Source organism: Haemaphysalis longicornis, unplaced genomic scaffold (assembly GCF_048455015.1).
Source record: "Haemaphysalis longicornis isolate Haplotype H1 unplaced genomic scaffold, Haemaphysalis longicornis Haplotype H1 scaffold_534, whole genome shotgun sequence".
Lineage (NCBI taxonomy): Eukaryota > Metazoa > Arthropoda > Arachnida > Ixodida > Ixodidae > Haemaphysalis > Haemaphysalis longicornis.
This window is the reverse complement of record NW_027526391.1, coordinates 7,175-20,648: the sequence shown is the minus strand read 5'-3', so window position 1 is coordinate 20,648 and position 13,474 is coordinate 7,175. Positions and strand designations below refer to the sequence as shown.

Here is a 13,474-nt window from a genome sequence, read left to right as displayed (position 1 = left end):
AGGCAAGGGTGCTTGCTACTGCACATCGTTTCCTCAAATGTGACAAAATGCCCACCCAGCTGTTGAGTCTTCTGATTGTCGTCTCTTCCTCTCCCTCTAGCAACACGTTGAGGAGGCACTGAAGAGAGACCGCACCCCTGTCAATGGACGGCCCGTCTTCGTGTCCAAGTGCAACGAGCGGACCCAGTTCAAGGTGACTTTCTCTGTGGTTGTCACGTTTGTGATCACCAACACAAGTTTGTAGCATCTCGAAGCAATGTGTGGGGCTTCAATTGCCTTGAGTGAAGCTTCACCTTTCTACCCTTCCTCATCCTATCTTTTTTCAATCCTTACAGTAGTTTGAAACTCTTGTTGTTCGTACACTTTTTGGGGTGTAACAATGGCTGTGTGTGAGTGTTTTCTGGGCATGTTTTCTGTTTGTGAGTTTGCTGAGTGAGGCAACAGGGCGTGTTTTGTCCTATGCTGAAATACATTTCATCCTGTGAGTGCTCCTTGGAGGCCACTGTGTGTGTGGGTGTGTGCATACGTGCTAGCGTGCGTGCATGCGTGTACTTGCACACATATTTTTCGCTATTATAGTTTCGGAAGTGCGAAGCAAATTTTGTACAGTACTAAAAGCGAGATGCGAGTAGCTGCTTTTTTGCAACATCTGAAAAAATGTGCACGGTGCTATATGCATTACACATTAAAGCGATTGGGACAGAGGGAAATGCAAAGACAGAACAAACAAGCAGCTACTGTTCACAAACATGAGCCTGGCTTCTTCTCAGCTTTCGTCGCCCTCACTCGGGTGGTATTTTTTAAGTGAAGCTTATTAGGCCTTCGTGCCAAAGCACATTGCAGGAAAGCCAACTTTACACACTGGGTTTCACAAAATGATGATGGCGATAAGCAAAGGCACGTCACATCCCTCAAGAAAAAAATGCTTCCCGTGGTCAGAATTAAACCTAGGTCCCTCGCGTTATGAAGCTGACGTCCATTGGATTGCACCATTCCGACATGACCGAAGCTCTTTGGATTTTTTTTACTCAGGTTGCATTGGAGAAAGTTGGCATTTCAACCATCTTTCTCATTAAGTAAAAGGGGCATTGAGTTTTTTCTCATTGTCTCTCGTGCCCACTGCCAACAGTTCCAGACGGGCATGGAAAAGAACAAGCTCTTTGTTCGGGGCATACCAGCCGACCTGGGCGAGAAAGACCTGGAGGAGCTCTTTGGGAAGGTGCGTGTTCCTTTTGTTTTTTTTTTTTAATGTGTGTGTGTGCGTGTAGTGGTGCTCTCTGCTTAGTGTACTGATGGAATGGAATGACATGTAACACAGTCGATTGCACATAACTAGTGAGGAGCCGTTGGGGGGAAGAGGCGTCTCGAGCATGCCATGGAAAGCCTGCGCAGATGAGCTAGAAATTGTGTTTGTTGGCAGGTGTAGCTCATGGGGTGTTGCTGGGGGCTTTTAGATGAGAATCCCCGAGACTGTGACAGCCATCGGGACCTAATTCCATCTGCGGCCAAGCTACTGTTGACTCTCGTAACGTAACAAATATATTTCTATTCACCATTGCGTCTCTTTGTGGCACTTTGCTGTGCATTCGTATTCCACAGTGGCCGTTTTTCCTTCTTTGGAGGCGTCAGTAGAGTTGCTTTTTGTGCCTGTTTCTCTGCAGTACGGTGAGCTGAAGGGTGTTCGCCTGGTGACGTACCGGAACGGGCACTCCAAGGGCATTGCCTACGTCGAGTACGCTAACGAGGTGAGCAGCTGGCTCCCCGCGTTCTTGTTTTCCCAAGCACAGTTTGCGACTGGACAGGTGTTTGTGACCTTTTGCTTTCACGTGGTCAGCATTGTGCGACCTTGTTTTACGGGGTCAGCGTCATCTCAGTGGTACATCGCAAAGATACACCGAGCTGCCACAGAATGTTTTTCAAATGCACCACATGCTTGCAAAGGAGCTGCAACTCTCAGCGAAAGAGAGAGTGTGCTTAATGCATCCATGTGAAGAGGCGCAGCAGAACGGATGTTGTGGTTACTGTGGGGCTCGAAAATTTGTTGCCACGTTATTTGTTAATTTTCCACGTTCAGCCGTGTGAATATGGCGAAAGCTGGCTTGGGGCGAAGGTGTGGGCGTCTTTGTTCGGGATATGCTGACGAAATGTGCAAGCTTTTCCTGTAGAAGGTGCCCACACTCAATGGAGCATGTCCTTGTCTCTGCAAAATTGCGCAGAAGACACCTGTTTTATGTGTTTAAGCAGATCCCCAAAGTGCCAAACAGAGCGAGTAGCACTGGAAAAATTTTTTTGAGCATGTGCCAGTGCGTGGCTGGCATAAGTTGTTGGCTGGCAGAATGCTGATAAGCACTGTGTGTTATTTCTAGACTTTGCCAACTCTTTTGCTGCTGTGCCTATTTAAAATTGATCACATTAGTTGACAATTCTAATGCCCAATTTCATTGCGTTTGAGGTGATTCAGAGACAAATGAAGCGAAATGGGGGTCAGTTTTGGAAATTCCCTTTTATATTCAATGTTGTTTTCCTTTATGCAATAAAAAAAAACATGATTTTGTACACAAATGTGCCTCACATCTGCGCTGACATTGTGCGTGGCCATGACATCCCACTGCTTTCCTAAAAGAAGAAAAAAAAGGTAAAAAAAAAAGAAAACGTGCCACTCACAATTGCAGTGTATCAGCATTTTATTTTTGTGATATGGCCACCAATGGTGAATCAGCAGATGATTCTCAGTGGTTTGACAGAAAGCGGTTGCATTGCAAGTGGCTTGTGCATGTCAGAATGCACGCTGAGCTGCTTCCCGTCTGGACGTTCGTTTCCTTGGCCCGCTTTTGAGATGTTTGAATGGGTGGTAAGTTCAGTGCGGAAGCAAAACACTGAAAGGGAACTAAGTTGGTTGATGACGTTACTCAATCACACCTGGAGGGGCTCCTTCCTAGGCTGTGCTGGGTGGTGAATACCGGTGGCCTAATATCAGCGGTGCCCTCCCCCTCCTCCTCTGTGCAGACGTCGGCCACGGTGGCCCTGGTGCAGACGGACGGCATGTCCCTGGGCGGCCAGACCCTGCAGGTGGCCATCAGCAATCCCCCGGCCAGGGGGCCCCGACCGCAGCAGCAGGGGGAAGGGGGAGGAGACGGCAGGCGCTTCCCACTGGCCTCCCAGGTGGCCTCCCTGGGCGGCGGACCAAAGGAGACCGGCCTGTCAGTAGTGGCCACTCTTTCTTTGCCTTTGCTGCGTGCATGCGTCTTGTCGCTTCTTAAAGGGGCCATGCAGACAAAGTACAAGCTTGTTTTATTCGAAAGATTTCGTGTTTTATAGTGCCTCTAGTTTTTGTCCGGAAGCAAACGATGCTGTATTCACCGAGAAATTAATCCCTTTGGGTTAAAATTTTGATTCTCCTGCCGAATTGGGTGTTTTAACGACGTCTGCAATGACATCATAAGAATGGGTCTTCAAGCTAAACTGAAGCGGAGACTTGTTTGCCATTAGGCAACCTGGATGGCGCCACCATACCGCAGCGGGCCGCTTTCTGCCCTGCTTTGTTTTTGATCGTGTGTGTATCTGGCTTGTTTTTGCTCAGGGAAAGATAATCGTTTCGTGAAACATGGTGCTCGCTCGACAGATATGGTCCTGTAAGACGCCGACACTGAGACAACTCCAAAGAGCCACAGTGCTGTGCAGCTAAAGCAGCATAGTGCACGCAGTACCAACAGCAGTACGCATCGGTACTTCTGTGTTTACGTGTGCTTTCGTAACTTCCACTCTTTGTCCCACCATTCTTAATGCTTTAAAAAGAATGTGCCCTAAATTTAAGTGCAAATGGCTCTTTCGGCAAGCCTATAAGCCCTGCCTAATTTGCGTTTGCTTTTGCCGACCCCAGCCAATCGCAGAGCTGGCGGGTATGACATAGGTTCTGTTGCGGAAAATGAGCAAGTGGGTCGCATGGCCATTCCCTTTCTTTCTAATTGTGCAGCTTATCTAAGTGAAGCTTACGCTAAGAATGGTGTCAGTATAATTATAACGAGGCAATCTTAAGAATGAACCAAACTTGTCTTTTGTCTGCTGGCCCCTTTAACTCTTTCGCTACCGCGCCTATCAAAATCGATCAATTTGATCGATACTTTTGGGAGCGCCTTTTCATAGCGTTCCAGGCGTTTCTCGAACAAGCAAAGCTGTTCGGAGTTAGATCAGAAAATGGCCTTTCAAAATCAGTTTTGTTTTCATTTTTGCAACGGAAACGTGATTTTTGACACGCTTTTGAATCACCTGGTTGTGGAAAAGGGGCGTGGTCATCGCGCCTCAAGGCTACCAACGAAGAATGCGTGCAACTCGTAATTACTCTGCACCAGCGCTTGTTTTTTGCTATCAGGGCGTGAATGGGGAACTAGCAAACGATTTTCAATCGTCAGGTTCACGCTCTGACAGTAATAATCCCAGAAATCGGCTGAAAATGTCAAGCAGTGCCTGGTTGCAAAGCTACTTTATGATTTTAGGCAGTTTTATTGCCTTTGCGCAAGTTGTCCTAAGTACTCTGGTAGTTCTACTTACCCCAGGACCATTCCCAAACAGTTTACAACAGTTTCGGTTTCGTTTCTGCATCGCGAAATTCATATTTAGCGCAACTACGCAGTTACCCAACTTCAAGGCTAACTGCCATGGCGCCTGAAGCGTCCACGACTGATCCTCGAACAAAGCACGCCGCTCCTCATTTCCCCCCACCCTAACCCGATTTCTGCGATAAGAACTTCAGATGCAAGTCAAAAGGTCACACCCAGTCGCCAGATATCTGTTCCGCCGAGGACAGCGCTTCAAACCGGCCTTACACTGCCAGCTGTTCGCCTTCCAGTTTCGTTTTCATGCGAGGGTATATCCGGGTGTCTAATGTTGCTGCTTAGTTGAACTGTCTATTCGGACGGAGTCTCTGATAAGTTTTTGTACTGTTTCATTTGAAAAATGTTAGGTGGCGCTGCAATAGAGGAGGCTCGTTGTGCTGATCTTTTTTAGCGCGCGACTGCTACTCGGCCAAAGATCGCAGGGGACGATTCTAGCTCATCGTACCTCATTTTTGCGAGCAAGGCTACAATTGCGAGTAAGAAGATGATAATAAAGCTCAGCTTTATGTTTTGAGAGATAACTGACCGTGAACGACAACAAACATCAGCCACGGCGTTCTGTTTTCAACTTCATGCATGTTTTTTTCTGCATCGCGTGCTTGTCCCAAATATTGTGCTCGCTGTAAATGCAAAGTCAGCCATTGACAAGATGTTTTTACGTTATGTGGGGGCAAATTGGTGCCTCTGATAACGTCAAACCGCCAGATTTATTCCAAGGAACCACCCAAAATTGCACAGTTTGAATTAGAGGTTTGGCTTCACCGCATGACACGAGCACCGTGCGTGCTAACATTTTTTTTTTATATCTGAAAAACTGTTCCGCGCAAGTCGACATTTTTTTTAGGGTGTGTTTTTGAAATGTTTCCCTGCAAAATGTATATTCTAATTTTTTTCTACTACCGGTGGTTTGATATACACAACTCCTTTTTTATCATTTTTTTCGACAACTTGACAAAACTTTTGATTTTGATATTTTTTTTCACAACTATGATATATGAAAACCTTTAAAAAACTGGTGTTATTGGAAAGGCCGTTAAATAATCTGCATTTTGTGCTCCTGCAATTATGCCTAAATAATTTTTTAGCAGAAAAAAAAATGTTTTCTTGGACCCCCCAAAATTGGTCAATTTTCTGCGATAGCGAAAGAGTTAACTGACTCTGTGCTGCACTGGCGATGCTAGAGGCTTCTCTTGTTTCTCATTCTGGAGTGTTCGTAATTGCTCCAAAGCAGCTCCGTATGTTGTCTCTCCATGTAATTGCCATGTTGGGAGCAGTTTTGGACTGCCCTGCAGTAAAACTGCTCAGAACTCCTCCGCACAGGCACATAAAGGAGGTCAAATATCGACCTGTGAGTGGTGAGCACCTGCTCATTAGTGTAAATGACACACTGTGCGGCTGTTTTGTTCCGCACATCATTGCCAGGGCCTCTGTAAAGGCCTCGGAGCTTTAGCAGTGCTGCACGGGAGACAGCCCACCGCTCGTATTGCTCAGATCAGTGCTTTTATGATGCCGCCTTGGATTGTGCTACACCATGAATCTTCAGTCCTGCAGAAAAGGAATGAGCAAATTGAGAATGAATGCACGCATGCGTGCGTGTCTTTTTTTTTTTTTTTTCTAATTTACGAAGCTGTACATAAGTTGTGAACCGTTTGAGTAGCAAGGCCATGAACTCTCTCCTCGTAAAAGGCAGTGGCAGGTTAACCTCTTCAAACCTCTTCACAAGAAATGGAGGCAGGAGTTGGGTGGGGCTGTGGCTGCAAATGAAACTTCGCATGGACCAATCCAAGTCAGACTCCAAAGGGGCCAGCAGGGGTGAGACAGCTGCGCATATTGCGCAGTTTTGATACAAAATAGTTTTCTTACGCCAGGCTGCTCCAAAAGCTTAAAAATTGCAAAAATTGCACCAAACTGCTCCAAAATAGTCTGAGAGCCAAGGATTTTAACGCTCCCGTCAGTTTCTGTGGGGAAAAATGCTTACTGACGGCATAATAGACACAATGTAGCGTTGCACGTGTTATATTCTGCGAGTTTTTAAAATTTCGCCACCAACAACCATTGCGCAGTCCTGTAGAAAAAAGTACTTATGTGTACTGAGGCTACAAACTATCTCCGGAACGACATTACTTGGCGCCGCCATCTTGGTGTGGTGAAGATTGGAAAACATGGCCGCCGGGCGAACCAGTTGCGCGTGGTTCAGGCCGAGCGCTCGTCGCCTATTTCTGCCGTGGTTCTGGCTATGGGGGTGGCTGGGTTTACATATACTCGGTGACAACTTAAGAACGGCACCGGAAGTTGCCGCTGTGCCTTATCAGCGTAGCCGGATATTTCTCCGCGCGGCGAAAGTAGGGCGTTACTGGGAATATTTTGAACATGGCGTGAGCCGTTCCCGTGATTTTTTGGACTTACTATGCTTATAAACGACTCCAGTGACGACAAACAAACTGCGTGAGACGAGGCAGACGATATCACGCATTTATAGCAGACCCCTTTCAAAACGCGCGCGCACTGACGTCACGGGTCTGGCGCTTTGGCGGAGTGATACCCTACATGAGGTGGTGCCGTTCTTGAGTTGTAACCGAGTATAGTCGTTTGATCTTTGATCTGTCGCGGGAAGTTGCGCGACTCGCAAGGTGGGAGTTCATCAAAAACAACTCGGTGTCCGCCGGTTCGCCGTGTTTCGACCTTGAGTGTGAGGCGCGGTGCGTGCTTGAAGTGAAATTTCGGACCCATTGCGGTGTTATATAAAACGCTGAGTTATTGCTCCTTTTGACGGCGAGCTTGCGAGCAGCGGGAATGGGACGATCGGCACTGCAGAAGTGGCGGCGCAGGCTACATCGCACAAAATGTTCAAGCAGTGTCCGATAGCGCAACGGGCTATTATTGCACGCTAGTATAAATGGTTCATCTATCTGAAGTGAAATTTAATGCCAAAAGGGAGGTGGCTAAACATACCAACGTTACTCAAATTACGCTTGTAGTGAGCATGCGCGTTGGGGTTTGAAATCGGAAAGCTGGTGGGGTGCGACGACTGTCACCTGGCTTCGCGCAACTTTTTCCGTGGTTCTACACTTGTGTGTAAAGCAGATCTGGGAGTACAAAAATAATTTCAGCATTCACACGATAATAAAAATGCCTTACGATAGCTTAGTTTTTCTGTTTGATATTTTAGATGCGACGCATCTCTTTGACTCGCCTTATCCCTCCATCAATCCGTAGTCCTCACGCCTCTCCCCCATTCTCCTCGCCACGCCAGCTGCGCGGTAACGCCGCTCTTACCGCAGCGCCATCTTTCGTTAGCGCTCGCTCCCCTCGCCATGCCAGCTGTGTGTTAGCGCTCGGTTAACACATGCGCATGCGCTACTCTCTCTCATTCCCCTCACCTTGTGGTAATCCGGCAATAGTGGCGGGGGACAATCCCACGGGATGGACATGTGCCGGCTGAGGATGAAGAGGTGGCGCGGGACGAGCTAGGGCGGAACATGGCGGACTCGGCTGGGCGACGTGTGTGCAGGCGGATCGGCTGAGGAGTGTACCGTGGCGGAGCGCGACTCCCAGTAAAGGTGTCATCGAGGGGGCTCGGTGTCCTTCTGGGGAACCGCGGCCGGGTGCAAGAACCCCGGTACCACAACCTTTAACGCGCGGTACATATAAACGCGATAACTGCGCCGCTCCGCTCAGTCGCTGCACCGCCGCCGCTCCAATGGCATCCGATGACCACCGATGATTTGAATGGAGACTAACAGGTCTGCTACCGCGATGGTCGGCGCAACCGTAACAAGCACCGCCCAGATGTGTCGCATCACCCGATGGTTTCCCCCCCGCGGAAAGATGTGGTCAATTTTTCAACGGCTCTCCACACTGTATCTATGCATGAAGCCTAAGAATTTTAAAATAATTTGTAAAAAGGTAGGGTGGTTCGTACCTTGTGATTCTCTGGTAGAAAAAAACTATTGAAAAGCTGTTTCAGTGTTATGTACGTTCAAAACCTATTAAACATTGCACTTTCATCCCCGAGTTACCAAAAATTTGATTTGTTAGGCTCCTAAGGTGGCATAATAAATGTCGTTCTTCTGCTCCAAATCAAGGTGGTTGTGCTCCAAAATCGAGATTTCACTGCTACAAAAACTGCTTCCAAATATGATTCAGCTGTCTCACCCCAGGACCAGTGAACACGTCTGCCAGTAAAGTCAGAATGGGGACGGGGCTCCTCTTCATGGTGTCCACGCGTGTCTTTATTGCATATGTGTCAAACGTTTCACAATGGACAAAACTATGTACTATTATGAGCAATATGAAAGGGAACACAGGAACGCGTAGAAAACAGCATCAGACCCAGATATGAGTGATACGCAGCGGCCGCCGTCGGAAACAAAGTGGTAAGGGGGACGCTGTTCTAACAACTGTCCCCATTCCCGCTGTGCGTCTTATCGGCTGTCCGACGATGCCATATTATCGGCAAAATGACGTAGGCTGCTGCTTTGTAGAAATGCCAGCGCGGTGGGAGTGCCAACAGTTAGTGGAAGAGCGCCCTCCTTTCCCCCTTTGGTTTTCACAGCGCCATCCGCATATCGCTATGAGTCTGTTTCGAGGCTGTTTGCCACGCGTTCCTGTTGTTACGAAAAGGGAAAACCGTTCTTCAGCATTTATTGGCGCCGTGGAGAGAGCGACGCAAAGCCGTGCATGGTCGTTCAAGCGCAGCGTTCCGAACTCAATCACGAGCGAACGTGCCAGCACGCATCGCGAGGCGCGTGAACGTGCCACTTCGTTGTCAGCGTCTCTACAATCATCATCATTGTCCATGTTGGCGGCAGATTAGAAATCCGCAACACCTGTGTTCCCTTTCATATTGCTCATAATAGTACCATACCAAGACCTAAGCTACCCCTTGTCCTGTTTGATTCTTTGTGTGGACTGCCTCTTTTCACTTTCCCCCTCAAATCGCAGGAGGGGCCGCGGTCGCACCCAGGTGTCACTCATGCCCAGGGCTGTGCAGCAGCGATCCTCAACCACTGTGGCCAAGAAACCCAAACAGCAGCAGCAGGAGCAGCCCATGGACACCTCAGCCGAATCCCCTGCAGAAGGCAGCAAAGGCCTGAGCAATGCCGATTTCCGGAGCATGCTCCTCAACAAGTGACGCCCCGTGTCGCAGCACGGCGGCGTGATGCGCCGCCATTCTCTGGTGATGTCTGTAGACGTCACCAACCCAATCATCAGCAGACATCCTGCGTAGACATCGTTGATATAATTCATGCAATAAAGACATTGCTGTCAAATGTCGCATTTTGCATTTCTTCCAAACAACCAGAACGAAGGAGCTGAACAAAGAGTACCTTCTGGGTGTGATCTTGTCAGGCAGATAGATTAAAATTAACCTTGTCGTGTGTTTGTTCATAGGAAAATGTAAGACTAAAACTGCAAGTGTGTTTGAGTAGCACATCATGAAGAATTCTGCAAGATGTCTTATGCAGAAACTGTGCACATATTTATTGTTTAAATATTTACACAATCTCTGGTGACACAGCTTGACATTTCTGTCGATTCACATGTGGTTTATCTGGAGAGAGAGAGAGAGAGAGAAAGCTCTTTATTAGAGGAAAGCAGAGAGGTCTGCCGGCATGTTAACGCCTACATGCTACTTGCGGGGTGGGGAGGAGGAAATAAAGTTGCAATAGGAAGTAATGGGGAAGGGAGAGAGGAAAGAAGGAAATAAAAGAAGTAAAAAAAAGCTGGGATGTGCGTTTGGAACCGTCAGTGCGACGCATGAAAAGTCTATAGACGGTTGCACAGTGCAAGGATGTTCTGGTCCTTTATCATCTCAGCGGCACCAATGTCATTGAGGCATTCAAATGATGCGGTTAGCACTTTACGCTGACACGAGGGAGATGGCCATGGTCCCAGAAATGCTTTTAAAGCCGGAGAACTGTGGTTTAGGCACTCGATCTTCTGTGCGAGGTTGTCTCTTGCTTGACTGTATGTCGGGCACTCCAGTAAAATATGCTGTACGGTTTCTGGTAAACGGCAGTTGTCACGATACAGGTTCGAGGTTAGGCCAAGGCGATACCGGTAGGTATTTGTGAGCACTACATTGAGACTTAATCAATGGAGCAAAATCTCTAGCCGACGTAGAAGTCTCTCCGGTAACCTCGGTGCCAAAGTTGGATCGACATGATGCAGGAATGGGTGGTGGTTTTCCAGACGAGACCAGAAGGTGCTTCTTTCCCTTAAAACAAGCTCCTTTGCTAGTCTCGAGGCATCGAGCTTCAGGAAGAAAATGTTCCTCACGTTCCACAGTCGCAATCCTCTCTTAGCAGCCTCATCTGCTTTTTCATTGCCTATGATGCCGCAGTGTGCAGGCATCCACTGCAGTATCACGTAGTGCCCAGCGACGCAAACTATATGATTTAGGTAGGAGAGATCACGGTATATATGGTCGTGAATGCTGAAGCAGCTGGCACGTCGAAGAGTTTGTAGCACTGTCTTCGAGTCTGTAAAGATAACCCACTGTGCTGGCTGCTGGCGGAGAATATAGCGAAGTGCTTGTTCAAGACCAAGCACTCTCATACCGTCCACATCTGCTGTGCTTCATGGTTTATCTGGAGCAGTCAGTCCCGACCCTATATTGTTAAAAAATATGGTTTTCCACTTAGTTCATGACGCCATATTAACTTTAATTGTACACGCCCTTGCCGAATCTTTAAAGGCTGTAAAAAAGTGAGTGACCGAGTAGATCACAGGGGCCCCCTTACGAAGCTATGAAGCTTAGTGTCCTCTATGTATAGAGGACGCATACCAAGATTCAGGCATCATAACAACGCTGTATCTGTGAACAGTTTTGCCATTAGCTTAAGAGAGAGTACAGTTTGTTTATTGACCCGCTGTGGTGACCCAGTGGCCCAAGTATGTGGGTTCGGTCCCGGTCAAGGTGGTTGCTTTTCTGATGAAAGTCAAATGCGAATGCACCTGTCTGTCAAAGTTTTGGCGCACATTAAATATACCCTGATGGTCCAAATTAATCCGGAGCCCCCAAGTATGGCGCGCCTCGTAGCTTGAGTGTAGCTTCGGTCATAGAGTTTATGCTTCGGTGCGTTAAACATCAAAAAATTGAAATTTGAATTTTTTTGCCAATTTAAATAGCTTGCCAATCTGTAATTCCCAGTGTATTGTATAAATTGAAGGAGCAGTAATAAGTAGACAAATTTAAAAAGCGATGATTGGAGCACTTCGTTCTACAGCATGACCACGTACGAGGCGAGGCCGCGGGGCATTCATTTGCGTTGCCGGCCACTGGCAGCAATTCCGCGCCCTGGTCAAGGCAGCAGCGATGCCATCGTACTTCTTGGCAGCATGTAGCCGTTCTCATTACTTGCTTAACTTTATGTTCGCTTCCCCACGCATGTCGATCAGTTCGTTTATTGCGACAAACACCGCGCAACAACAAAGCGCCATTACAAATGTTACGCAAGAAAGAAGGGAGCGACCTGGGGCCCTATCACGCGCGCTATCAGCAAGACGGAATTCCGGCAAGGCGCGCCAAGGAAGCAAGGTTGGCAAGGTCGCCTGCTTATGATTTATTACACAAGCGATATCCACTTCCACCACCTTGCGGCTGGCGTAGAGAAATGAGAAACGGCCATGAAGCTGCGGATATGACGCACCGCCGCCTTTTTGTTGCCTTCTCGGCGTTCTCCTCTCCGCACTTCCTTTCCGGCGCGCGCGCATGCGCAGTTGCTGCGGCACCCGGGAAAGCAAAAAAATTACGAAAGCGAGAGAGTGCTTGGGAAGATGGCGGACTGGTGAGATTTGAGCTGTGCCGTGACACCCCAAACATTTGGCCGAGCATGGGTGTACAGTACTCGAGGAAGCGTCACCGGCTCTGAACGGAGTGTGTGAGTGCCCTCGGATAAAGTGCGCGCAGTTTCGACGACATGTCTCTGGTGACAGTGCTACGTTCTCCGTGTCGCTCCACGGATAACTCTCCGACGGACGAACAGCCTCAGCCAGCTGTAAGTCAGACAAATGCCCCCCGCTCTGTTCTTTGCGTTACAAATCACGCGCTGTACGCTGTTAGCCAAGCGGCTGACTTCTCCAAGCTCCGACAAACGCTCCTCGTCCCGTCGTGCGCAGGGAAATGCGGCCCGCGCCGCTGTTTGACAGGCAGCGATTGGGTTGTTTTTGCGGCGACAGAACTAGCGGTTTTACCGTGTTTTGCTTTCGCTTTTGCTGTGTTCGCTTTAAAACTGCTTTGGGCCCACCCTGCAAGAGCCCTGAGATTGCTATCTGCGCGAAAAACGTTTGCCAATTTTACGAGTGTGCGGACGACTGGATGCGCAGTTCTGCGGTGGCTCGGACGGGCAGCCGTGAGCGCTCGCAGCGTTCTATAAATGTTCGCGTGCAGTCGACACCGGGGGTTATAATTAGCGAAGGGTCTTCGCCGCAGAGTCTAAACGCTTTGGCGTCAGTTTTGGAAGCGTCTCGACCGCGGCGAGCCTCGTTGGAACGGGCGTTGGTAGCCGCTCGTCCTGCGCTGCCATACATTCGTCGGCGTCCTAAAGCAGGTTGCCCAATGGCACACGGCCGTCGTCTGTCACCGCTACTCAGCTGACGACGTTTTCAGCCATTGTACTGCTCGAAAGAGCCTTGAGTCGTTTCGCTAAAACAGACGGCTCGATCGCAGTTTCGCGCTGTGTGTGCCCGCACTGGAATACATCCCCTAGCAGAATGCAAACAAAACGGAACGGCTCTCGAGCGACTGCTTCGAGAGTTCAACTTATCTGTTGGGGCTGTTACCCGTTTTCCGTGGCAAAACACGTCGCGAAGCTCTGAAACTTGATGCATTCTTCGCCTTGGGTGTGCAGTTTCAA

The 13,474-nt window shown here is 48.6% G+C and overlaps 1 protein-coding gene across 1 annotated transcript in view; it reads left to right on the top strand.

The window, feature by feature from the left end:
• Positions 1-9,886, top strand: part of LOC144140891 (spliceosome associated factor 3, U4/U6 recycling protein-like) — a 60,394-nt gene extending 50,508 nt beyond the window's left edge. Inside the window, exons 19-23 of the mRNA XM_077672382.1 lie at positions 101-193; positions 1,130-1,219; positions 1,662-1,745; positions 3,007-3,200; positions 9,558-9,886. Of these exons, the coding sequence (XP_077528508.1) occupies positions 101-193; positions 1,130-1,219; positions 1,662-1,745; positions 3,007-3,200; positions 9,558-9,747 (651 nt within the window). The 3' untranslated portion in view covers positions 9,748-9,886. The remainder of the gene's footprint in view (positions 1-100; positions 194-1,129; positions 1,220-1,661; positions 1,746-3,006; positions 3,201-9,557) is intronic.
• The last annotated feature ends 3,588 nt before the right edge of the window (positions 9,887-13,474 follow it).